This window comes from Engraulis encrasicolus, chromosome 1 (genome assembly GCF_034702125.1).
Source record: "Engraulis encrasicolus isolate BLACKSEA-1 chromosome 1, IST_EnEncr_1.0, whole genome shotgun sequence".
NCBI lineage: Eukaryota > Metazoa > Chordata > Actinopteri > Clupeiformes > Engraulidae > Engraulis > Engraulis encrasicolus.
In genome coordinates this window covers 8911175-8936214 of record NC_085857.1, presented here as the reverse complement: position 1 = coordinate 8936214, position 25040 = coordinate 8911175, and the positions used below count along the sequence as shown (strand labels likewise).

Sequence of the window (25040 nt, the reverse complement as noted above, 5' to 3'; positions counted from 1 at the left end):
TGGGTCACTCATGGTCTACACTTCCAGCTCAGCGGCGGCACCGATACTGCAATGAGGAGATTAAATTCATCTCGGGCTCTCTGTTGCAGTGTTGCCAGATGGAAAATGCTGAATTATCGTACCAAAATCTCAAAATTATCGCTTTTGGGGGCTTTTTGGGAGGAAATGATCGTATAAGACCCAAATTGTTGTTTCAGGGCATCTAAATTAACTGCATGACAACTCATTGTCAGAAATTACCATACACCACATTTTTTTTATCGTTCAGAGGACACAATGGACAAAATTATGGTACAAATACAATAATTATCGTGCATATGGCAGCACTGCTCAGTTGTAAGGCACAGACTATTCTGTTACTGCTAGTTTGTAGTGCAGGTTCAGTTGTAAGTTTAGGAACATTTCATATAGATTTTTCCATTCAGCATTTTTTTTACTTCTAGGACCCCCCCGAACACAAATCCACCTGTTTCCAATTTTTTCCTTAATATTTAGTGGCAAATCCAAGATGGCTGCCATTGTGTACAGAACGTTCGCCATTAATGCTGTTTTAAGGATTGGATTTCTTCAGTTAATCTTTTTTTATATATATTTCCAGGACAACATTTCATAGAAAACCACTTGTTTACAATGTTTTGCTTGTTTTTTAGTGGGAAAATCAAGATGGCTGACATCATATTTGGCAAAATTGGCATATTTAGTATTTTTTAAGTCTATTCAGCCATTGTTGACTTTTGGTAAGGCTTAATATTTGTTACATGACTGAAGTCAGCCATCACATAAACTAAATCCATTACAAAATCCAAGATGGCCGACATTTCATATAGCAAAATCAATATTAACATAATGCTTTCAGGTGTATAAAACCATTCATTTGTGGATTTAAGCACATACGATTTTGTGCAGGTCCAAATTATTGTTCAAACAAAAATTACTATGAATCAATTAATGTACAGTACCTGTTATGCAGTGCTACCTGTACAGTAGCATTGCATATGCACTGGTTTGGCTGCCTATGTCAAGGACAAGGCCTACAAAGTTGCTTCAGGGTCGGCTTCAGCTTATCAGAAGGCTATGAAACCAAATGTTCTGCCTGGGATGATGCATTCCTCCAATTCCAACAATCTTGCCATGCTCTCAGACTGCTCACAGAACTAGGCTCTTTGGCATGACAGTCAGTGTACACCCATGACCCTAGTAATGGCCAAACTATCATACCTTTGTAAGACCTTTGGCATCATGAAGTATTGGTGGCACAAGTGTGAATGTAAATTGTGTCAGCCTCCAGAAATTTTGGGCCCCACAAAAGATTTGATTTTTGGGCCCCCATAAGGGCCCCTGTCAGTGCTGTCAGTACTTAGCGCCCATGTCTGCCTCAATGATGCTACAGAGTATTCTCTCTATATTAATGTGTGGAATGAGGTAGTCCTATTGCCCACTCTTCTGGATAGTTCTATGAAATGAATTAATAGGATTTTTTTGTACTTCCTGATCAGTCTATAGAGTTTAGTTGGAGGCAACTGGCCTTTTTTTTGCAACTGGCAAATTGCAAGCCAATCTTTGCGCACAACATTTAAGGTGTGTCACCCCAAACTTCAGATGTTCTACCTCTGAGACTGAGGCATCGTGAGGATGGACAGAGGGCTCCACTCCTGTCATAAATCACACCGGCTCCACCTGCTGCTATGCTATTGAGATCAGGGGTCAGTTCAGATATAGATGAGATCTAGGTTATTTGCTAGTTCAAGGGTTTTTGGACACCATATTGAATTTTGGCAAAATATGAGATAAATGTTGATAACATTTAATGTAATGACAGTTATGTGCCTATCAAAATATTACCAATAGGCGTACAATACTGCAGAATGGCTTTATAGACCGTAGCCCCTTAATGCACGCCTTACCTCCTGTGGCATGCTGTAATAGTCATTGAAAGTTAACTACCATAGCACTACAATACTATGACATGACACAGGGCCTTTCGTAATGCACTACGACGTGGTCATTGGCATTCTGGTAACAGCAAATTTATAACGCCATGTCTTAATGGGTTAAAACACCAAAATGTCCTTATTTTGCTATAATGTCAGCAATCTTGGATTTTGCTCCTGAAAGTTAAAGGGAAAATAAAAACAAGTTGTTTTGTATTAAGAGGGGGTCCTGCAAATAAATAGGATAAGACACATTACCTGGTCATAAAAAGAGCCGTTCAATGCCTTTTCTGATGTCATGTTGAATTTTTACAACAGATTGAATAATTTTTGAATGAAGTTCATGTAATGGCTGACTGAACAGTCCTTTATCCATCATGAATATTACAAAATACAAGAAAAAAAAACAATGACTTTAGAGACCTTAAAACACCAAATACATAATTTATGCTATATGTCATGTCAGCCATCTTAGATTTTGGTACTAAAACTTAAGGGGCGGGGGTGGAAACAGGTTGTTTTTTGTTCAGGGGGTGTAAGAAATATAAAAAACACCAATTCCAAAAATGTATATGACATGTTTCTTTCAATTACATTCAATTGTGTTAGAATATGACCATATATCCGCCATCTTGGATTTTGGGCGTTTCCACTTCAGAAAAAAATTGGAAACAGGTGGATCCGAAGACTATGGGGTCTGTAGTTGATAAAAAACACAATTTGGAAAAATCTATATGAAATGTTCCTAAACCTTATTTTTGGGACAATTGAACCTGCACTATTGGGTGTTGCAGACTGGGCTGATTGGTGTGTGTGTGTGAGACTTGGGTCTGGATCAGAGGTAAGAACGGGTAAAAAAATCCAAGCCCGAACCGACATGGGCCCATGGGAATTGGGCCGGGCCCGGCCCGAGGCCGACTAATTATTGGATGTGTAGGCCCGAGCCCGAGGGAAGCCCGAAATTTCAAATTTTATTTATAAGGAGGGGTGATCTATGATAACAAATCAAAGCCCTTAAATTAAAGCCATTAAAGTATTTTGTTACGAAATCTAAGTTAAATAGACTGTATAAACATGCAGGCCATCTTTTATATTTCTGTGTATGCTGCACTGCAGTGCACAGAGGTTACATTAAGCGATAATCCATCATTGACGCTTTTTTTAAGAGTTGGCGGAAAATTTTAAGGGCGTCCGTCATTTTGACCGGCTGATCATTGGGTCATAAGCCACAGCAGCAGTACGACCTTAAAAATCTAGCGCGGCACTTTCACAGAGAGAGACAGCGAGACAAAGAAGAACAACGACGCGAGCAGCAGAACAGGAATGAAGGAGTTCTTGAATTGCCATTGCAAGAGTTTATTAGGCTACAGTATGTGTCGGGTTGATGAGGCGACCTCTGTTTTTTGCAGACCACGCGTCTCTCGTGGCCAAAACACGGCCGAAATGCCTCAGCGCACTGTGATGGGAGGGAGAGGCGAGGGAAAGCGCGTGCATTCTAGCAGCAGGCACTGCACTGCTGGATTATCAACTGACGTGGAATATTATTAACGCACAGCCTACATAGCCTATTTATTTATTTAAAAAAAAAAAAAAAAAAAAACTGTCAACGATAGAGAAGCCGAACCCGACCCTACCCGAACGTAATGAGTGACATTTCAGGCCCGACCCGACCCGAAATTGGCTCGGGTTCGGGTTCGGGCTCGGGCCTGGGCCAAAAATCATAGGTCTAGTCTGGATAGAACGTCGATAAGACGCAATAGTTGATTATACTTTCGCAAACAGACTAACCCCCACACGGCATATTTACAGAGAAAGCATAACAGTGGCAGTGCCTTTCTGGCTTGTTTGAAAATCATATGTCATTGAGGATATTTAGATTAGATTATAAAGTGTAAACGTCATCATGCAGGCATTCAACATTAACAAAGCAGAGATGATTTAAAACAAACAAAGAGGTATTGGGCAAAAATACTTTTATTTGACCAGGAATGAAGGCTGATGGTGCTGAATGTAAACATTAAATCAGTCTTTTGAAGGAATGTCATCAGGAGACTGGTAAATAGATGAAGGAATGTCATCAGGAATGCGTTCCAATATGCGACCTTGCCTCCTCCACTTGTGCTTGTCTCCTTGTACCAGGAAGTAATGTGTCATGATGACATCACTGACCACAGCATTATATTTCAATATCTTGCAAAAGCTCAATTGTAGAGGCTTTTTCTCTTTTGCAATTGGGATGGGGAATGAAAAACAGTCCCTCAAAAGTTGTTGTGGCAAGGCTGACAGCTGGGAAACTTGACCGTTTCCTCCACGGAGGAGAGGCCAGGAGGAAGGGCCGAGGAGACAAGCACAAGTGGAGGAGGCAAGGTCGCATATTGGAACGCTCTTTTGGAGACTGGTGAAAAGCTGGGGCCTGTACTAAGAAGCTGAGTCAGGAGTAAACCAGGGTAAGTTAACCCATTGTGTCCTGGAGCGACACTGCATTCAGGTTCTTGAGATTTTAGCTATTTTGTTACAAATGTGGGCATGTTGGAGCTGAATGAACACATTGTAGTGCAAAATGAAGGTTTCAAATGCAACTTCATTCAAGTTTTTATGTGCTTCGGCGACTGAGATATTTAGTTTTAATAGGGAGAGGGCACCTTTTACCAGAAAGGGCTTAGGCTAAAATGGGTTAAGAGGTAAATCATCTAATAGATGAGCCTTGATGATTTACGGTACCTCTTAACTAAGCAGACAATTTGAAAAACTCCCGCACACTGACCATTTAGCTGTTTTTCTTTAATAAACAACGGTTTGGACCGAAACGTCGTTTATTAAAGAAAAACAGCGAAATGGTCAGTGTGCGGGAGTGTTTTTTTCCAAATTGTCTGCTGAGCGACCCATGGACCATCTCCGACGCACCTGTCAGCTTAGGTGTGCGAAAAAATGCTAGTTTACCTCTTAACTTAACCTGTCTTACTCCTGAACCCCTCTGCAGTTTACCTCTTAACTTAACCTGTCTTACTCCTGAACCCCTCTGCAGTTTACCTCTTAACTTAACCTGTCTTACTCCTGAACCCCTCTGCAGTTTACCTCTTAACTTAACCTGTCTTACTCCTGAATCCCTCTGCAGTTTACCTCTTAACTTAACCTGTCTTACTCCTGAACCCCTCTGCAGTTTACCTCTTAACTTAACCTGTCTTACTCCTGAACCCCTCTGCAGTTTACCTCTTAACTTAACCTGTCTTACTCCTGAACCCCTCTGCAGTTTACCTCTTAACTTAACCTGTCTTACTCCTGAACCCCTCTGCAGTTTACCTCTTAACTTAACCTGTCTTACTCCTGAACCCCTCTGCTAGTTTACCTCTTAACTTAACCTGTCTTACTCCTGAACCCCTCTGCAGTTTACCTCTTAACTTAACCTGTCTTACTCCTGAACCCCTCTGCAGTTTCAAGAAAGCATACAGTATGTAAAGCATGACCACACACTCACTCACATCTGGAATGAAGGGTGCCATTTTGTTCACAATTGAGCAAGTCACACGCACACACAGGACCAAATTTGGACCAAAGGCTGAGTGGTGTGACATGACACACACACAAAAACACGCACAAACACAGACACCAGACACAGGCCTACTATGGTATGTACATGCAATATTTTTTAAGAGGGCTGCAATGAGAACTGAAAATCATTCTACTTCACTATTACAGTAGCCGACTAATCCCCAGACGGGGTTGCCAGATGAGGCAGATGATTTCCATCCCAAGAAATGCTCAAAACTCGCCTGGAAGCACTAAATCCCGCCCAATTCTATTGATTTCTATGGCCAAAAATTGGGCGTTTTTTCTGCTAAATGCCATTTTTACCCGCACACAGCCATCCTAAGCAGCCCAATTGGGCAGGAAACATCCCAATCTGGCAACACTGTCCCCAGACATCCCCAGGCTGCTGCGTCTCAGCTTGAAGTTCCTCATCGAAAATGTAATTTCTGAAAAACTAACACACAACCGAACCCACCTACAAGAATAAAGCTACATTGTAACATCTTTACCTGAAGGGGGAAATACCTCTCTCCCTTGATTATAATAACTCTGCATAACTGCAGTAAAGGTTTGTAAATACTTGACACTCTGGACTATGTCATCATGATTATCTTTGTTCACTTCACTGATTTTCAAGAACATCGAAGCCAAACAAAGGAAACGGCTTCTCTTCTTCTTGACTGATGTGTCACAGCACAGTTCTGCTCTACAAAGGCAAAGTGAAGTAACAACGGCAATTTGAAACTGAGAGAAGTACCTTCAAAGCCTTGGTATTAGGCTGGATATTGTAGTTACTGCGAATTTGACATAACAAGATCTCTAAAATGGGACACCTTTGGACCATAAGGCTTTCTCACAAGATAAAGACGGTGTAATGAAGACCATTTTAAGTTTAAACTCAATCTTGAAAAAATGTGTACCGGTAGTTATTACACTTTGCCCTTGCAAGGCAGAGTTGGGAGAAAAGCATATTGCAGCAGGTTTCAATCATAACAGTGTTACATGGCTAAGGCAACCATTTAAAAAAAAAAAAGTGTACTTTGAATAAACCATATCAGGGCCATTTATTAATTTCAGTTTTGTAAAATATTCATAACAGTCCTGCTAATGCTTCATTATTTATTGCTTACAGATACGTATACTGAACCAAACTGTCTGTCTGCAAAAACGCTTCAACAAATTTGACCTTCAAAAGTTGTGAAAAGCCTGTGGACTGCGTTGTACTGTCCTGTGAAGTAACCTCCGCATTTTGTGTCGCTAAAAGACGAAGCTCAGACAGGAAGCCCGACTGACCACTTCCCACGCGGGGGAACGCGACCACTTCCCAGGGAACTTACTTCTCAGATGACAAAGTATGACGGCGTTCATTTAGGTAACACTTTATTTTAGGGATACATCTATTAGCACTAATACATACTAATACAATGTTCCTGTATAGGTAACTTGTAAGGCATGTACAAAGCAAAATCAAACATTTGTTAGGCATGTATTCGCAAATGTCTTGTTCATGCACAATAAGGGATTTATTACCAATTTAACTTTAGTAAGGACCTAGTAGGCCTTAGCGTTTGCTTAGTACATGCCTTACAAGTTACTTATGCAGGCATTAACATTGTATGTATTAGTGCTAATAGATGTATCCCTAAAATAAAATGTTACCTTTATTTATATTACCACCATGTCCAAAAGCAAACGCGTTTCGGCTATCAGTGCGCTGATGAAGGCTTGATAGCCGAAACGTGTTTGCTTTTGGAGATGGTGGTAATCAATAAATAAATAATGAGACTTAAATTTGTCAGTGCGGATTTTTCTTCTTTCAGTTGATACCTTTTATCGCGCACCCAAAGACATTCATTCATTTTTTTCCCAAGAGGTTAAGCGCGTCCTCTGACAAAACTTAAAGCATGACAGCGGCCAGTCCACCACACCCTCATGTACAACCAACGCAGCATGCAGCAGGCAGAGTCACGTCACAGGACTTCTGTTCCTGCACACTTGTGTGTGTGTGCGTGTGCGTGTGCGTGTGCGTGTGCGTGTTCCCCTCCATAGCACAGTATTGCTACGTGATCAAATGTATGTAGTGGTCAGCCATCGACTCACAGTAACTGTATGTAGTGGTCAGCCATCGACTCACAGTAACTGTGTGAATTAGGACAAAAAAAAGAAGGCAGATCGGCTGGATCCTTGGTCTCAGTGCGGGCTTGCAACGGGCGATCAAGTTTGACATGAATCATGTGTGTGTGTGTGTGTGTGTGTGTGTGTGTGTGCGCGCGCGTGTGTACATGTAGAGAGAGAGAGAGAGAGAGAGAGAGAGAGAGAGAGAGAGAGAGAGAGAGAGAGAGAAAGAAAGAAAGAAAGAAAGAAAGAAAGAAAGAAAGAGAGAGAGAGAGAGAGAGAGAGAGAACCAAAGAGAGAACCAAAGAGAGAAACAGAGAGAAGAGATCGAGATAGATATGGTGGGTGGAAGTGACTATGCAGGATACACGTGTGTTCATTCAACAAGTGTGCGTGTTTGCGTGTATGTGTGTGTATGCGTACGAGTGTCTCTTAGCCAATGGGGTAACAGGCAGCCACGCTTGGTCCCTCCTCTTCCTCTTCCTCTTCCTTCTCCTCTCCTGTCCTCTCCTCTCCGCAGTCTTCCTATCCTCTCCTCCTCCTCCTCCGCTTCCTCCTCCTCCTCTTCCTCTTCCGGCTCTCCCTGATCCTCAGTCCCCGCCCCTGATTGGCCGATTGGTTGGGTCTGATCAGTCGTCCACGGTGATGTTCCGGAACAGGTAGGCCATGGACTCTCCGTTGTGGATGCGGCGGATGGCCTCGGCCAGGATCATGCTGACGTCCACGGTCTTGATCTTCGGACACTGCAGCTTCTGCACCTCGTGAGGAACCGTGTTGGTCACCACAACCTGGAGAGAGAGGGGGAGAGAGAGAGAGAGAGAGAGAGAGAGAGAGAGAGAGAGAGAGAGAGAGAGATACAAAAAGGTTTTTCATTTTAAGTTTTTAATTCAGGCCCTACCGTGGCACAAATGGCCAGGCACTTGTTTGCTATGCGGCCGACCGGGTTCGATTCCGGGCCCGGGTCCTTTGCCGACTCTTCCCTGTCTCTCCCTCCCCGCTTACTTCCAGTCACAGCCTTCACTATCCTGTCAAATAAAGGCAAAAAAGCCCCCCAAAAAACATTTTGAGTTTTTAATTCAAGTACTGTATTAAGATTGACATAAACTAGCAAAACCATCAATACTCAATGATGTTTGGTCATATAATAAAATGTATAGCATACTATCACTGCTGTAACAGGAATTATTTACTAAGTGAAATGAATTCCCTGTAGTTGAAATGAATTCACTGCAGAGACAGATGTCGGGAATGATTGTCTGAGTCAACGCAGTGTTTTTCAGGATTTTCACTTCAGAGGGAAATCCTCCACTTTGTAGCTCAACAGTGCCCTCATGTGGATGCAAATAGAAGCTGCCTCTTTGACTGAACATTGTTACAGTGTGTTCTGATAATATTGAAATCAAAAATCAAATAAAAATAGAGTTTACATAGCGCATGATCATCCTCAACTGTCATTCAATGGGCTTAAACACATTGAAAAGTATTAGCTTTTTAACCTTTTTTTTAACCTTAATACTGCACATTACTGATGGAGTACTCATCAGAATCCGCAAAGGGAACGTAAAGTAGTGAAGTAAAGTAACTTTATTGATCCCCAGGAAGGAATCAAAATATTATACAGTAATTATTTATTTTATTTCCATTGTAGGAAATGAAACTTTACTGAGTGAAAAGACCCTGATCTCATCAAGACGTGTTAAAAGTGATTACAGTTGGAACATAATGGCAAAGGATATGAACTAATAGCTATTGGCGCCCATGTTCTGTACATTTCCTGTGAACTTTGTATCTTCAAGTGATGTATGCTATAATGATGTCCTTGATTGTAAGATGGATAAAAGCTTCTGCCAATTGTAACTAAATGAAACAAAACAAAAAACAACAACAACCCACTAACCCTTCTTTGCAACTGCACTTGTTGTTCTGTATATTTCCTGTGCACTTTGTATGCGCCAGTGATGCTGGCTGTGATTATGTCTTCGTTCGTTAGTCGCTTTGGTTATCAAGCGTCTGCCAAATGCAATATAATGTCATGTAATTCAACTGGATCAACACTCTGATCCTTATTCATGGGAGTCCGAGGCAGTATGTTCTCAATGTGGGGGGACGGGGGCCCCTGGGCGGCCGCGAGGGGATGCTAGGAGGGCCCGCAGCAGGTTGGGAGGAAAAACACAGCAAAATAAAATGAAGAACTTAATAAATTGAATAACACAAGAAGCCAAAATAAGCTAAACAATCCGAGTGGAATACTTTTTTTCTTTACAGTGTTTACACACTTCTTCTTTACAGTGTTCTTTTGTCCTTTGGTTTAAGAATGCACCAACTGCATCGACTTGTGAAACCGGGTGCACAGAAAAAAAAACTGTGTGGCACGGACCATGTGAGGGAGGCCTAAGCACCTCAGCTGGCGCACAATGTCTGTGCCAGAATTCACCAGCGTCTTCACTTTTTGCGCAGACTTAAGAGTTTTTGGTGTATGTAAAAAGATCATGTTCATATTCTACAGGGCATTGCCCTTGCAATGGTAAAGTTTGGGAACCCCTGCCCTAGAGCAGTGGTTCCCAACCTATGGGTCGGGACCCAGCCTATGGGTCGCCAAAGATCCACAGTGGGTCTCGAAACCCTCTTGATTTGAAGGGTTTTAATTTTAATACCATACATGGCCCATGTTGAATAAATGACAAAGCAAACTAATATATGCATAGAAGCTACACAATGTAAGTGATACATTAAACAGTTACTCTATGTTTGACTGAAGATAAATTGAGGAATAAAATGATAACTAATGAGTTTTTGCAGGAAACAGAGTATGATGCGACTCCCTCTTGTGCGGGCGCTCGCGGGTCACCAAAGATTACAATGGTAAAAACATGGGACCCTGAAGAAAAAGTTTGGGAAGCCCTGCCCTAGTGTACCTCGTCGATGGCGGACTCCTCGATGAGCCGGGGCGCGTCTGCAGACAGGACGCCGTGCGTGGCCATGATGTAGATCTTGTAGGCCCCTCGCTCCTTCAGGAGCTCCGCGGCCGCCACAAAGTTCTCCACGTCATCGATGATGTCATCCTGTGATCATGTGGCCAATCAAAGACAAGAGGTCATGGTCACATGACGCCCGTCATTCCAGTCAATCAATCAATGGTACCTGGTATTTATATATAGCACATTATCATACTCAGTGGCAATTCAATGTACTTGAAAAAATCTATGGAATGTACTTAAAGAATGTACTTCCACAGTACTTTTTATTTTAGTTTTTATTTTAGAGGCTTTTATGCCTTTATTTGACAGGGCAGTTGAAGATGGTGACAGGAAGCGAATGGGACAGAGAGACAGGGGAGGATCCTTTCGGGTCCTTTGCCGACCCTTCCCCATCTCTCTCTCCCAACTCAAGGCCTGTCATTACTACACTGTCCTATCAAAATAAAGGCAAAAAGCCCCCACCAAAAATATAGATTTAAAAAAATGAGTCTCACAATAATAATTGCGATTCTTCCACCGACGTCTCCCACCACGGTAATGGGCGGCTTCTCCTTCGCCATCATCACTACAAAAGAAAAATAGAAAGAAGAAATGTATACATGTACACACACTACAACAGTGATCAATTGATTTAAACAAATATTTTAGCAAAACGGTTGATCAAGTCATGAGAATGAAACAAAAGATGATTGGATCAGACATATTGGGTGCAAAATGAACTGACAAAATGACCAGCGCAGCGAGAATGCATTAGTCCAGAGGCCAGTTCATCACAACTTAGGTGCTGTTTCCCCTCTCCTTTTTTCTCCTGTTTAGGTGGAAACGCAACATGGGGAGAAAAATAAAAACTCGGGTACATTTTAGCCCCCTAACTGGGATATCTTTAAAGCAGGATTTTTGATATGTGGGTTTTAAAAGTCTGCTTACGTGGAAACGGAGGGCCAAAACCAATGTAACCAGGAGAAGAAAAAAAAAATCCACATTTAAAAATATCCTGCTATGTGGAAACAGCTCCTTACTCATGTCTAAGTTACATACTGTAGCAGGCGATTGGTGACTGGTGATCATAAAAACGGAATGCTAATGATTTCAGAGCACTGGTGTTAAAAAACAACAAAAATATAACATGTGAAAAAAAACAAAAAACAGGACAGCACTTGAAAGGGGAGAATCCACTCTTAAACAGGCCATGCAGTTGGACTAGATCACCAACACCACTACAAGCCAATCAATGAAAATAAAAATAATGAAAAACAACCAATCCACCAAACCAAAATGATGATTTGAAATAAAGCGCAACACATGGGTCAAAGACGTCTTTGTCATTCAGTGTTACGGACACCTTCCGCCGACTGTAACGGCAAAAAAACCCATGATTTTTAAATTGTTTCAAGTGAATGGATGACAGCCGAGGCTTTCATGAATTCCCTGTAACAATAAATAAATAGTCATAATTTTTACAGTTACAGTCAGCAGAAGGCATCCGTTACACTGAATGACAATGCCATTTTGCACGTCTTTGACCCACATACACTTCCCTTAAAGGAGGTCTTCTCTGATTATAGATCTACAATATACTGGTGGAGGATGGGAACAAGAGAGAACATGCAGGAGACTAATCAGAGTCAAGCAATCAGGAGCCATCACAAGCAAGTCGGCAAGCAAAGCAGGGTGAAGCCTCCGCACATCGGCTCCGACGGCACTGCAGAGCACTTTCGCTTCCGACAGAATTCCGACAGAATTCCGACCCCAAAACCCAATTTCACACTAACACAGCATTGACAGTCAATGGGCGGCTCCGACAAAATAGAACTCGTCTCTAATCGCTATCCGACATCGGCGAATGTCTGCGGACATCGGCGCCAGTGTGCAGCGTTCTATTGAAAAAAAAAAAAATTGAATCGAACTTTTGCGGAGCAGTGCTCAGCACTTTGTGGGAGCCGATGTACGGAGGCCCTGGGTACGTTCCAATATGCGACCTTGCCTCCTCCACTTGTGCTTGTGGCCTCATACCAGGAAGTAATATGTCATGATGACATCACTGACAATAGCATTATATTTCAATATCTCGCAAAAGCTCAATTGCACAGTCATTTTCTCATTTGCAAACTGGATGGTGAATGAAAAACAGTCCCCCAAAAGTTGTTGTGGCTAGGCTGACAGCTGGGAAACTTTATCGTTTTCTCCACTGAGGAGGGGCCAGGAGGCGGGGCGAGGCCACAAGCACAAGTGGAGGACGCAAGGCCGCATATTGGAATGCAGCCCCTGAGGGGAGAGGTGAGAGAAGCGGCCGTACTTGGGAGCTCTATTCCTGGGAACGGTGCTTGGTGCCTCCCTGGCGTTAGCAGCGGAGGGTGGACACGGAAAACACCACAGAACGTTTAACGGCTTAGAAAAGGCAATTAAGGCACAGCCACCACATAAACACACACATCGGTACAAACAAACACAGTTCCTACTTGTAGAAGGGGAGTATTAATACAAATACATACAGTATATTAACTCATTTATATATCAATACATACATAGACTCATAAAATGCATGCGTTGTACAAACACACACACAAAAAAAACAGTCCAGGTTCTCTTTTTCCACTTAAGCTGGAATGTATACAAGTGGGTTATGGCAAAACTCCACAGATATGAAAAACAAAAAACAAAACAAAACAATAAAAGAGTAATTTACCCTTCAATCTAAATCAACCATCATCCTTCAATAAACGGGGTTATGAAACACAGGGTGCCAGAAGTCTGTGCCATTTCTGATCATATCAAAATAAAGGTGTCGTTGACCACAACATTTCACAAAGCTCCCCAACCTCTGTCTCTTTCCAATGGTGGAAAAAATATAGGCCTATAATTATGCCTGTAAAAGATTACACAATACATCTTTCCTTTGGGCCCAATGGATTCAGGATACTTAGGGTTTTCAGGCCGACCAGAACGGAGCCGGTACCGGTGCCCGCACCAGTTACGTTCGGCACTAAAGTGCTCTTCTGCGAACCGCCTGTGTTCATACCGGGCTTTGAACGTTTTCCACATGTGACTGTGTTACCCGGATGAACCTACTGACGGTCACGTTGTCGTCACAGTTTGTAGAGAAAAAACAAGTATTTTGCGGTTCGCATTGCTAACCAACTTTCCGGTTAGCAAAACGCTAATTTCTGTGGTGTGAACACAACGCCCGGTTCGCGATTAGGTGCGGGAACGGGCACCGGCACGGTTCTCAGTCGGCCTGAATGCGCCTCTGTGTGTAACATCAGGCATGCAGGTTATAAACAACCGAGTCAGTGGCCGGCAGAGGGAGAGAGAGAGAATGACATCACATGAAACCTGTTGTCTTATAGGCCCAATGGACATAGGACAGACACTCTGTATGTGCAACACTGGGTATCCTGTGGGTCAATGACGGGCAGTGAGACGCTCATTACCATTCGGTAACACTTTATTTTAGGGATACATCTATTAGCACTAATACATACAATGTTAATGCCTGCATAACTAAGTTGTAAGGCATGTACTAAGCAAACGCTAAGGCCTACTAGGTCCTTACTAAGGTTAAATTGGTAATAAATCCCTTATTGTGCATGAACAAGCCATTTGCGAATACATGCATAACAAACGTTTGATTTTGCTTTGTATATGCCTTACAAGTTACTTATAAAGGGGCATTGTATGTATTAGTGCTAATAGATGTATCCCTAAAATAGAGTATTACCAGGCATTCCATACAGTACAACATTTGTCCTTCTGGGCATAATGGATATTGCCTGGTTAACACCAGACCTAATCACAAGTGTCTTTCAGATCGAATCGATTGTGTAGAACTAAAGGCAGTATGGGAGTTCCCAGGCTATAATGGATACAGGACACCCTGTATGTGCAACACAGGGCATCCAGATCATCAATAAAACAGTAATGACTCCCTTCCTCACTGCATGGGAGAGGACTGCAGCGGCAGGGCTGATGTACGCCTGCCTGCCTGCCTGCCTGGCGTGTGTGTCGAGTCCGCTTGTGGAAAATCTCCTGTCAGCTCTTAGCCTGATAAACCAGACTAAATGTGGATGTCTAATTTAGTCTGGCCTCGATGCATAATACATCCGAAGATTGTTGATGAGAACAACCTTCCCTCAAAACTCTGCCCGCTTTGATTCAAAACACATCTTTGCGTTGTAATTGGTTTGCCAGATTCATGGCATTCTGGCTTCATTGAATCATTATGCGAGGCCAGACCCACCCGTAGACAAAACATTTTGCCGTCCAGCGGGTGGCGCTGGTTCACCAGGCTAGTCAGCTCTGCCTGCTCCTCACAGCTCAGCCTCACATCGCCCTATAGTAGGGGTCGGGAACCTTTTTGGTGGAGAGCGCCATGAACGCCACATTTTTATTTTAAAAACACTGAATAATCAAAGGCACGTAGGCCCTATTTCAATTAAGCCCAACAATTTTAGAGAGTACTGTCAAGTTATTGCTTTTATTGATAACAGGTAAGTAGTATAAGATTGCCAACTGTCAAATTCATTATGGCGAGGTCTGGGAAAATGTTGTATTTCTTAGATGTAATTTCCTGCATTTTAATACTTTTTAACCTCTCTTGTCCCGTTTCAACTCAATATGGAATCAGTAATTTTATTAATAAATATAGTAAATACAGGACGATTCCATATTTCAAGGCATCCCTAGATAAGTAAGAGCCATATACAGTACAGTTCCCAAAAGAGCCACATGTGGCTCTAGAGCCAAAGGTTCCTGACCCCTGCCCTACAGCCTACCTCCACTATACCCAGCAGCACCATGATCTGGAGCAGGACACAAGTAATAGTAACAAGTAATAAAAAGCACTTTCACCCACATGCATTCACACACACGCTCACGCACTGACGCGCACACACGCTCACACTGTCCTATACGATACACTGTGAAGCGAACTTGGGTGTTTTTGAAAGGCGCTATATAAAACGAAAGTATTATTATTATTATTATAGTGGAAACATTTTAATCATTTTCCTGGCATATTTGACTCATAAATACAGCTTTCACAGCTAAGCATTTGTAGTGCCACGATCCAATTACAACATATGGGAATGTCAGGCGGAAACCATCTCAGCAGCGAGCCGTGTACAGCAAGAACACTGACAGAAGCCCTGTAACTGAACTCAGTTGGAAAAATTTGAATGATTTACCTGACATTAAATGTATCCAAAATATTTACAAAGATCTGCAGTGTGATGTATTTACAACGTACGTAGTTTGAGCATACAAAAAACGTACAGTTTTGTTTATCTTGGTCTCATCAGACCACACGACATGGTTCCAGTGATCCATATCCTTGGTCTGTTCATCTCTCTGGAGACCAAGATAAACAAATTCAGATGACTTTGTCCCAAGCACAGCCAATGCTGTCAGCCTAGTGCCTAATAGGGCTGATAAACACGCTGCTCTTTGCATTCAGGGGGTGAATGTACTGAACTGTATGTACCGGGCAAAGTTCCTCAATAATGATAAACTACGCTTAAACATTTCTATGAAGGTGACTTATTTACATCTGACTATAAATATTAGTCGTTTCAGGTTGGACTGGAGGACACCGATGATGGGCTAAGCAGCTTGATCGCCAACTTTAAATTCCACTTGTTGCCTATGGTGTGACAGCAGATTATAGATGTTATTTTGCTCATTACGTTTAACGTTCTTCGAGTGGGAATTAAGAGAAAATTAAAAATTGCAATAGGCTTCGTAAGGCCAAAAAATGTGATGGAACAGGTGGAAGGGGCTCGTCACCAGCCAAAGATCAAAAAAGCCCATAAATAGGTTAACTGGACACCCAACAGGCCGAAGCGTTGTCACATTAAAAACTTGTTTATTTAACTCTAGAGTGTGCGGCACTTCTCTCCTCCTGCAAGTACTTTACTGGTTGCCAGCACCTCTGTTTCTGGTGTGCGTTTTGCACCTCCACTCATTAACTGAACTGAACTGACAACACCAGTTTGTAAAGGTGCTGCTGGCGCACCTGGATCATCTGTCAGTTGAAGTTGTCAGAACGCAAAGTGAGGAGGAATTTCTATTGTGGTGGGGTGGGGCGGGGAATGGGGGGGCGGGGATTTGTTTCATTCAAAATAAATGGCAATAATTGTATTCATTGAAACGTTGAAACAGAGCATGTGAGCAAGCAAATGCACGAAAACATCTTGTAATATCCAACGAATTTGTATCATCCAACGTGCTTGAACACAGCAGGAATGTCTCCAATGCCATGTCAGCTCCCGGCTCCCGGAAAACACACAGGTGGGGTGGGGGAGAGGTTGGAAGGACAAAGGGTTTAGTTGTGTTTGTGTGTGTGTGTGTGTGTGTGTGTGTGTGTGTGTGTGTGTGTGTGTGTGTGTGTGTGTATGTGTATCTTACAGGGCAGGTCGAGGCCGGGATGGCCGCTGGTGGTGCGTACCAGCGGGGGAGACTGCCGTCCGTCGTCCATCTCCGACTCGGAGCACTGGGCCTCACCGTGGATCACCGCCAGGCCCAGACGCAGCCGCTCGGCATACGACTGAGCTCTACACAGAAAGGAGTTAGCATTTAGGGGCGCAGCCGCTCGGCATACGACTGAGCTCTGAGTTTAACACAGAAAGGAGTTAGCATTTAGGAACGCAGTCTCTCGGCATACAACTGAGCTCTGAGTTTAACACAAAAAGGAGTTAGCATTTAGGAACGCAGCCTCTCGGCATACGACTGAGCTCTGAGTTGAACACAAAAAGGAGTTAGCATTTAGGGACGTAGGTAGCCTCACAGAATACAACCCAGCTCTGAGAGAGGTTAACACAGAAAGGAAAGGCAAATTCAGGCGCAGTTTATACGTACACGGTTATTTTGATGAACACATTTTGGTAACACTTTATTTTAGGGATACATCTATTAGCATTAATACATACAATGGTCCTGTATAAGTAACTTGTAAGGCATGTACAAAGCAAAATCAAACATTTGTTAGGCAGGTATTCGCAAATGTCTTGTTCATGCACAATAAGGGATTTATTACCAATTTAACCTTAGTAAGGACCTCATAGGCCTTAGCATTTGCTTTGTACATGCCTTACAAGGTACTTATGCAGGCATTAACTTTGTATGTATTAGTGCTAATAGATGTATCCCTAAAATAAAGTGTTACCCATTTTTTTTCTTCCCTACGTTTACCAAAATGTTCACACAATCAGCAATATGCTGCTGAGAGCGGCCATGAATACGTTAGGCCTGTCTGTCCACCATAATGACAATGGCATTCAAATCACTGTTTTCCTCTGTTTATATTCAAACGGTAACCGGAGGTTTTAAAAAAAGTTTTTTTTTTTAGGAAGATGTGTTTTCAGAGAAAAAAACCCTCCATTTGTGTGTGAGCGGAAGGTACAAACGAAGGGAAAGGTCTTCTTTCATGAAAATATATTTCTATCGCGCATTTCATACATGGGCAGCTCAATGTAGTTCAAATAAAGTATAAATTAGTGTTGCACCGATACCAATACCAGTATCGGCCGGGGCCCCGATACTGCACTAAAATGGTGGTATCGGTATCGGCCGATACCAGCAAATAGGGCACCGATACGATTTACAGATGCTCATATGACTCTTAAACACAGTCTTGATCTTAATTATTTTATATCATAGGTATTTAAAACGTATAAAAAAGTTCTACTGGAGTAGGCAGCAGCCTGACAAAGCCATCATAGCAATGATGTTACATCCAAGTAGTATCCTGCCGGTATAACTTTTCATATATATACTGTATATACATTTCAAACAGAGTAGTATCGGTATGGTATCGGTATCGGCCGATACTGCACAGTCGGGTATCGGGTATCGGTATCGGGGCTAAAAAATGATATCGGTGCAACACTAGTATAAGTATCAATAAATAGGAAAACTGCACACACACAGACTCAGGCACGCACAGACACGCCCTCTTTCACAAGTTTCTCTGTGTGGTATTGCACATGTTGACTTTAGGTTTTCTTGTAGTTAAATACTTCATGTAATATGAAAAGCATTTAAGCTGCTTCCTGGTAGTCAGATGCTGTGAGTAGATTTGGTTTCATCCAAAAGAAGGTAGAGGACAAATATAAACTGAATGAATGAACGCATTGTTTCTTTGTGCGCGTATGTGTGCGTGCCTGAGTGCGTACGTTGACCTTAAGAATGTCTGCGTGTGTATGTGTGTGAGCGTGTGCGTGTATGTGTGCGTGCATGAGTGCGTACGTTGACCTTAAGAATGTCTGCGTTTGTGTGTGTGTGTGAGCGTGTGCGTGTATGTGTGCGTGCATGAGTGCGTACGTTGACCTTAAGAATGTCTGCGTTTGTGTGTGTGTGTGTGTGTGTGTGTGTGTGTGTGTGTGTGTGTGTGTGTGTGTGTGTGTGTGTGTGTGTGTGTGTGTGTGTGTTGACCTTAAGAATGTCAGCATTGTGTTTTCCAGAGTGAGCGGTCGGCCAGAGTAATCCAAGTGGCCCTCCCTCATCTTACTTTTTGGCAAAGGACGCGCTCAACTTCTTGGAAAAAACAAAAGTCTTTGGGTGCGCTATAAAATGTATCAACTTTAGGAAGAAAAATCCGCACTCACAAACTGAGTCTCATTATTTATTTATATTACCCCCATGTCCAAAAAGCAAACGCGTTTCAGCCATCAAGCCTTCAGCCACGCACTAAATAACGCAGTTTGTGAGTGCGGATTTTTCTTCCTTAAGCCTCCCTCATCTTACCTCTTTGCCGCTGCCGGGGATTTGGAGACGATAATAGCATTTCTGTAATCGGGAATCTGCACAGGAGAGAGGGCAAATGAGGCAAAGTGTTACTACCTGGTGGGGATCAGCCCATGCTTCTTAAACCGCATTATAAAAGTTAAATATTACGTTATTAACAAAAGCTTTTTAAAAAGGTGCACTGTGTACGATGGTGGCTAGAGTAGGTATGTCAACTATGCTGCTCATTGAATCTGTGCTGCCTATTGCCAAATTTGATCTTTTCATGAACATTCACTACATAATAATCTACTATTTTAGAATAAGTACAATAAGTTTTGTAGAGGAAAATGTCTATTTCTGGACATTCAAAGCGGCAGACATGGAGAAGATGCACCTTTTCATGTACAGTGCCTATTGGAAGTCTACACAGCCCTGTTGAAATGACAGGTTTTTGTTACTTTAAAAAAATGACCCAAAGACAAATAATTTCACAACTCTTCCCACTTAAATGTAAACTATTATTATCCTGTACAAGTAACATGGTTCCATACATGGAAAACTAATTCCAGAGAATCGTATATGAGAGGGAGATAAAGCAGGCGAGTTCTTTTCCAGTATCCACTTTACGTCGGGTTAACGCCCCTTTAGGAGACCTTCGATTAGGAGACCTAGGGGGTCTTGAGGTTGAGAATAATTGGAGTCCCCTTAGCGCTGTAGATAGCGGTAGCGCACATCTTGTGCAAACACCACGAAAAGAGAAGAAGGAGGGACAACGCCCCCTTAGGAGACCGAATTTTGAGCACACGCTTTTGCATTGAGTGGGCGTGTTTCGATTCCTCTTATTATATATCCAACCACTTTGCTAATACTTTGTTGCATCACCTTTGGTTTCTAATCAGTCTTCTTTGGGTAAGAGTCCATCAGCATGGCACACGTTCATGTGGCATCATTCATTCCCTCCTCTTTGCAAACGCACTCCAAACCTGGGGTGCATTTCTCGAAACCATAGTTGCTAACTAGGTTAGCCACTTTGTTGCTTGCAATGCAATTTCCCATTGACAACTACCCAAGTTGCTAACTGGCTATATCAACTACGCTTTCGAGAAACGCACCCCAGACAGATTGCAAATGCATCTACTGTGCACAGTCCTCCTCAGATCGCCCAACAGATGATCAACGGGATACAGGTCTAAAGTCTGTCTAAGCCATTCCAAAACCCCAATCTTCTACTGGTGAAGCCTAGCCTGATAAACCAGCCTAAATGTGAGACCGGAGTAATTTAGTCTGGCCCCGATGAATGATGCCGCTGACGATTGCTGATGAGAACAACCTGTTGTTTTTTCAAACTGTGCCGGCGCTCTGACCAATCTGCGATCTTTGCCGTCGATGTGCTTTCCCAACGGTGTTGCGAGCTTCGTCGTCACTCCCTCAAAACCCCGCCCGCTTTGATTCACAACAAATCTCTGTGTTGTAATTGGTTTTGCCAGACTCAGGGCACAGTGTTCAAAACGTTCTCAGATCTGAGGCCAGACCCACTCGCAGCTGAAACACTTCGGCCGCCCAGCTGGTCTTATTATGGTGAAAATGAGACTTCAGTTATGTTCAGCTTTGTAATAATGTTACAAATATAGCCTACTGCTAGCTTGTCTTGGAAAAGTACAAATCCCCTTGCGGACCACCTGAGCTTTGTTGCGGACCACTAGTGGTCCCCAGACCACACTTTGAGAATCACTGTTCTAAAGTGTTAGCGACACAACAAGATGTCATGGCAGCAGTCGTCTACCTCCTCCTGTATGTACTGGATGAGGAAGGGGGACGCGCGCAGGTTGTCAACAGGAAAGCCAAAGAAGCCCTGGATCTCCTTCTGGTGCAGGTCCATGGTAATGATGTGGGTTAAACCTGGCAGAGAGAGAGGGGGGGGAGAGAGAGAGAGAGAGTGTGTGAGAGAGAGAGAGAGAGAGAGAGAGAGAGATCGAGCGAGCGAGCGAAAGAGAGAGATGGAGCGAGCGAGAGAGAGCGAGAGAGCGAGAGAGAGAGAGAGAGAGAGAGAGAGAGAGAGGACAAGGGGAAGTTAACACTTCAGAGAGGTGTTGATGAGGTTGGTCCCTAGGTGAAGTTTGTTCTTTACATCTGAATCAACACACGTAAAAACCTCACAAGTAGAGATGTTTTAATAGCCTAGACTCATGATTGTACGGTATGAAAACCACACGTCTTCTATTCTTTCTATGGACAGTGTAGAGGCTGTTCTCTCCTTTCTATGGACAGTGTGGAGGTTGTTCTCTCCTTTCTATGGACAGTGTAGAGGCTGTTCTCTCCCTGGTTAAGTCCTGACTGGCATGGTGAGAGCCAGCAGGATTGTTGCAGGAGAGAAATTGCTCTCAGCACCAGCTACCAAATCCAGACCTACCACACAGAGACCAGGATCTGCTTAGACGCTGAAGGATATATATATTATACTGTATGTATTAAAGGCAAAGGGTAGGTATGGCAGCAGATATGTAATTTATCTAAGTAGTTTATTTCCAGAAGCCATGCTGCCCGTTCACAATTTGTTCCTGAATATTTAACACCACCATCAATTTCTAAGAACTCATTATGACTTTGACTGACACGGAAGTTAATACGTTTCATAATGAATCAATCATTTAAAATGACCATCATTGGCCTCTTCGGCTGCAAAACTTACTGTACTTTGGTTGGACCAGTAAATATTATTAGTAAATAAATATTCAAGATTGTGAATGGGCAGCATACATTTTGAAAATAAACTAAAATTATTCTACTTTTAACAAGCCCTTTTCATATAAACCCATTGCAATCAGATGTTTTAAAACTCCACTTTTTCCATAGTTGGACTTGTGTAACCCCTTTGAATTGCAGCCAATGACCGAGCCATGTAAGGCACTGGGGGCACGGTGGCTCAGTGGGCTAAGGCAGTGGTTCCCAACCTTTTTCTTAAGGGACCCATGTTTTTACTATTGTAAGCTTTGGTGACCCAACCACGCGAGCGCCCGCACGAGACGGAGTCACAAGATGCCCTCCGTTTCCTGCGAAAACTTATTTTAGTTATTTTATTCCTCAATTCGTCTTTGGTCAAATATAGAATAAATGTTTAATGTAGCACTTACAATTTGTTGCGTCTATGCATTTATTAGTTAAATGCTTTGTCTTTTATTCAACATGGGCTATATATATTTAAAACGAAACCCCTTAAAATCAAGAGGGCTCCGCGACCCCCTGTGGATCTTTGGCGACCCATAAGGGGGGTCCCGACCCATAGGTTGGGAACCACTGGGCTAAGGGACCGTGTTATAATGCCATGACAACCAGGTTCGATTCTGACCCACCCAAGGCCATTTCCTGATCCAATTGGAGCCATTTTGGTCCCCTAGGGGAAATTCTTTCTCTGCACTTTATCCCATTTGGACTAGTGAATCACATTGAAGTACACACACTAGTCCGTAGCAGTGGGCTGCCTGCTGAGCGGCGCCCGGGGAGCAGTGTGGGGGTTAGGTGCCTTGCTCAAGGACACTTCAGCCGTGGTCCGGTCGGGCATTGAACCGGGAACCCTTGGGTTGGGTCTAACCACTGAGCCACAGCACGTCCCATCTCTTCCACTAATTTCCTGTCACCATCTTCAACTGTCCCATCTCAATAAAGGCTAACCCTCAACAAAAACAACAAATATATAAAAAAAACATACAGAAGTACTAACAGCACGTGTGGGAAAAAGCCTGAGGTAGAATTGCACTCCTGGGGGTACTGTGACGCAGCGCACATACCATATCCGGCCAACATTTCCCATGGGAACCCAGGTTCGAGTCTTGCCCAAGTCATTTTCTAACCCTTCCCCATCTCTCTCTCGCTCTCCCACTACTTCCCCGTCTATGTTTCTCTGATCTGTTCTATCCAAATAAAGGCAAAATTCCCAAAATATATTTAAAAAAAAAAGAGAACAGTACTCATCTGTCTGACGTGTAGCTGACATAACTGATGAGGACATGGTTATGCGTGCAAATCAAAACCAAATTAGAGCAGTGGTTCTCAACCTATTTTGAATAAATGTCCCCCTTTTTTTAAAAAAAACCTTTATTTCAACTTTATTTAGAAAGGACGGTGAAGAGTGGGACAGGAAACGAGCAGGAGAGAGAGAGCCAGGGGGAGGACCGGGAAATTACTCGGGAATCGAACCCCGGGCCACCCGCATAGCAGACCATGCCAATGCCAAACGCCCCCTTAGTATTAAAAAAACCTGTGCCCTATGTACCTGCTTTGGCGAGCATGGAGGCCAGCAGTTTGCAGACGATGGCGCCCCTCTTCCGCATCTTGCACTGCTTGCTGTAGGGGAAGTAGGGGAGGACCCCAATGATGTTCTTGGCACACGAGGTCTTCAGGGCGTACGCCATGATCAGGAGCTCCATGATCGCCGTGTTCACATCTCTAGAGAGGGGGAGGGGGAGAGAGAGAGAGAGAGAGAAAGAGAGAAAGAGAGAAAGAGAGAAAGAGAACTAACATGAACAGAGCTTAGAGATGCAATAACCACTACAGTTACGTTGGTTTGACCAAATCTACCAATGTGTCTGGAGCCTTCGTTTTGGAAGATAAAAGCTTAAGATAAAGGAATCGACAACTTTTCACATCTCTTGTCCAGACAAAAACAGAGAGTGAGGGAGAGAGACGGAGGAAGGGGGTGAGGGTGTGATTTGAATCAGCAAAACTCTGACCACCTGCCTAACCATGTCTGTGTTTGTGAGAGAGAGATGTCTTGGGCTGAATGTATGCAAGAGTGAGCTACCGTATATATGGTTAATATATGTGTAATGTAATATCTGTGTAATATCTTGTGTGTAATGTCTTCTGTATTTATGTATGTATGCTACTTGACACCTTAATTTTCTCCTGGGATTAATACATGATACTCTACTCTACTCTACTCAATTAAACCATGGCTGCCAATAACCCATTAATACTACAGCAACAACAACAACTACTACTACTACTAGTAAACACAGCTGGATATGTCAGCTTCAATGCTACGGTGTAATTGAGCTTTCCTCCTCCTCTTGTAAACCATGAGCTCTGTCCCCCATCACCCTCCTGATCGAGTCTTGGCACTTCCCACCCTCCAAGGCAGGTCATTCAGGAGCAGCGTGCTACTTGTGCCAACACATACAAGGGGTGTGTTCCAATATGCGACCTTGCGTCCTCCACTTGTGCTTGTGGCCTCATACCAGGAAGTAATACATCATGATGACATCACTGACAACAGCATTATATTTCAATATCTTGCAAAATCTCAATTGTAATGTCATTTTCTCATTTGCAAACTGGAAGATGAATGAAGAATAGTCCCCCAAAAGTTGTTGTGGCTAGGCTGACAGCACGGAAACTTTATTGTTTTCTCCACGGAGGAGGAGCCAGGAGGCGGGGTGAGGCCACAAGTGGAGGAGGCAAGGTCACATATTGGAATGCATCCAAGATTAATCATGGCCCTATGAGGCATTTCTCAAGGCCCAGAGTAGCAGAGGGAGGAGGCAGCCAGTGTTGCCAGATTGGGCGGTTTCCTGCCCAATTGGGCTGCTTAGGATGGCCATCTGCCGGAAAAAATGGAATTTAAAAGAAAACACCGCCCAATTTTTGGCCAGAGAAATGAATACAATTGGGCGGGATTTAGTGCTTCCAGGCAGATTTTGAGCATTTTTTGGGGTGGAAATCATCCACCTCATCTGGCAACCCTGGAAGGAGCAGAACCAGCAGCACATGG

General features: G+C 43.1%; 1 protein-coding gene across 2 annotated transcripts in view; it reads right to left on the bottom strand.

Annotated features, from left to right (window-relative positions):
* Positions 1–6506: 6506 nt before the first annotated feature.
* The window catches only part of LOC134447081 (phosphoribosyl pyrophosphate synthase-associated protein 1-like), a 36954-nt gene continuing 18420 nt past the window's right edge, over positions 6507–25040 (bottom strand). For both annotated transcript variants that reach the window (XM_063196369.1, XM_063196377.1), the window contains 7 exons: positions 23544–23716; positions 21057–21172; positions 19292–19347; positions 16955–17100; positions 11047–11117; positions 10490–10636; positions 6507–8362 (listed from right to left, as the gene is read on the bottom strand). In XM_063196369.1, coding sequence (XP_063052439.1) covers positions 8204–8362; positions 10490–10636; positions 11047–11117; positions 16955–17100; positions 19292–19347; positions 21057–21172; positions 23544–23716 — 868 coding nt within the window. In that variant the 3' untranslated portion in view covers positions 6507–8203. The remainder of the gene's footprint in view (positions 8363–10489; positions 10637–11046; positions 11118–16954; positions 17101–19291; positions 19348–21056; positions 21173–23543; positions 23717–25040) is intronic.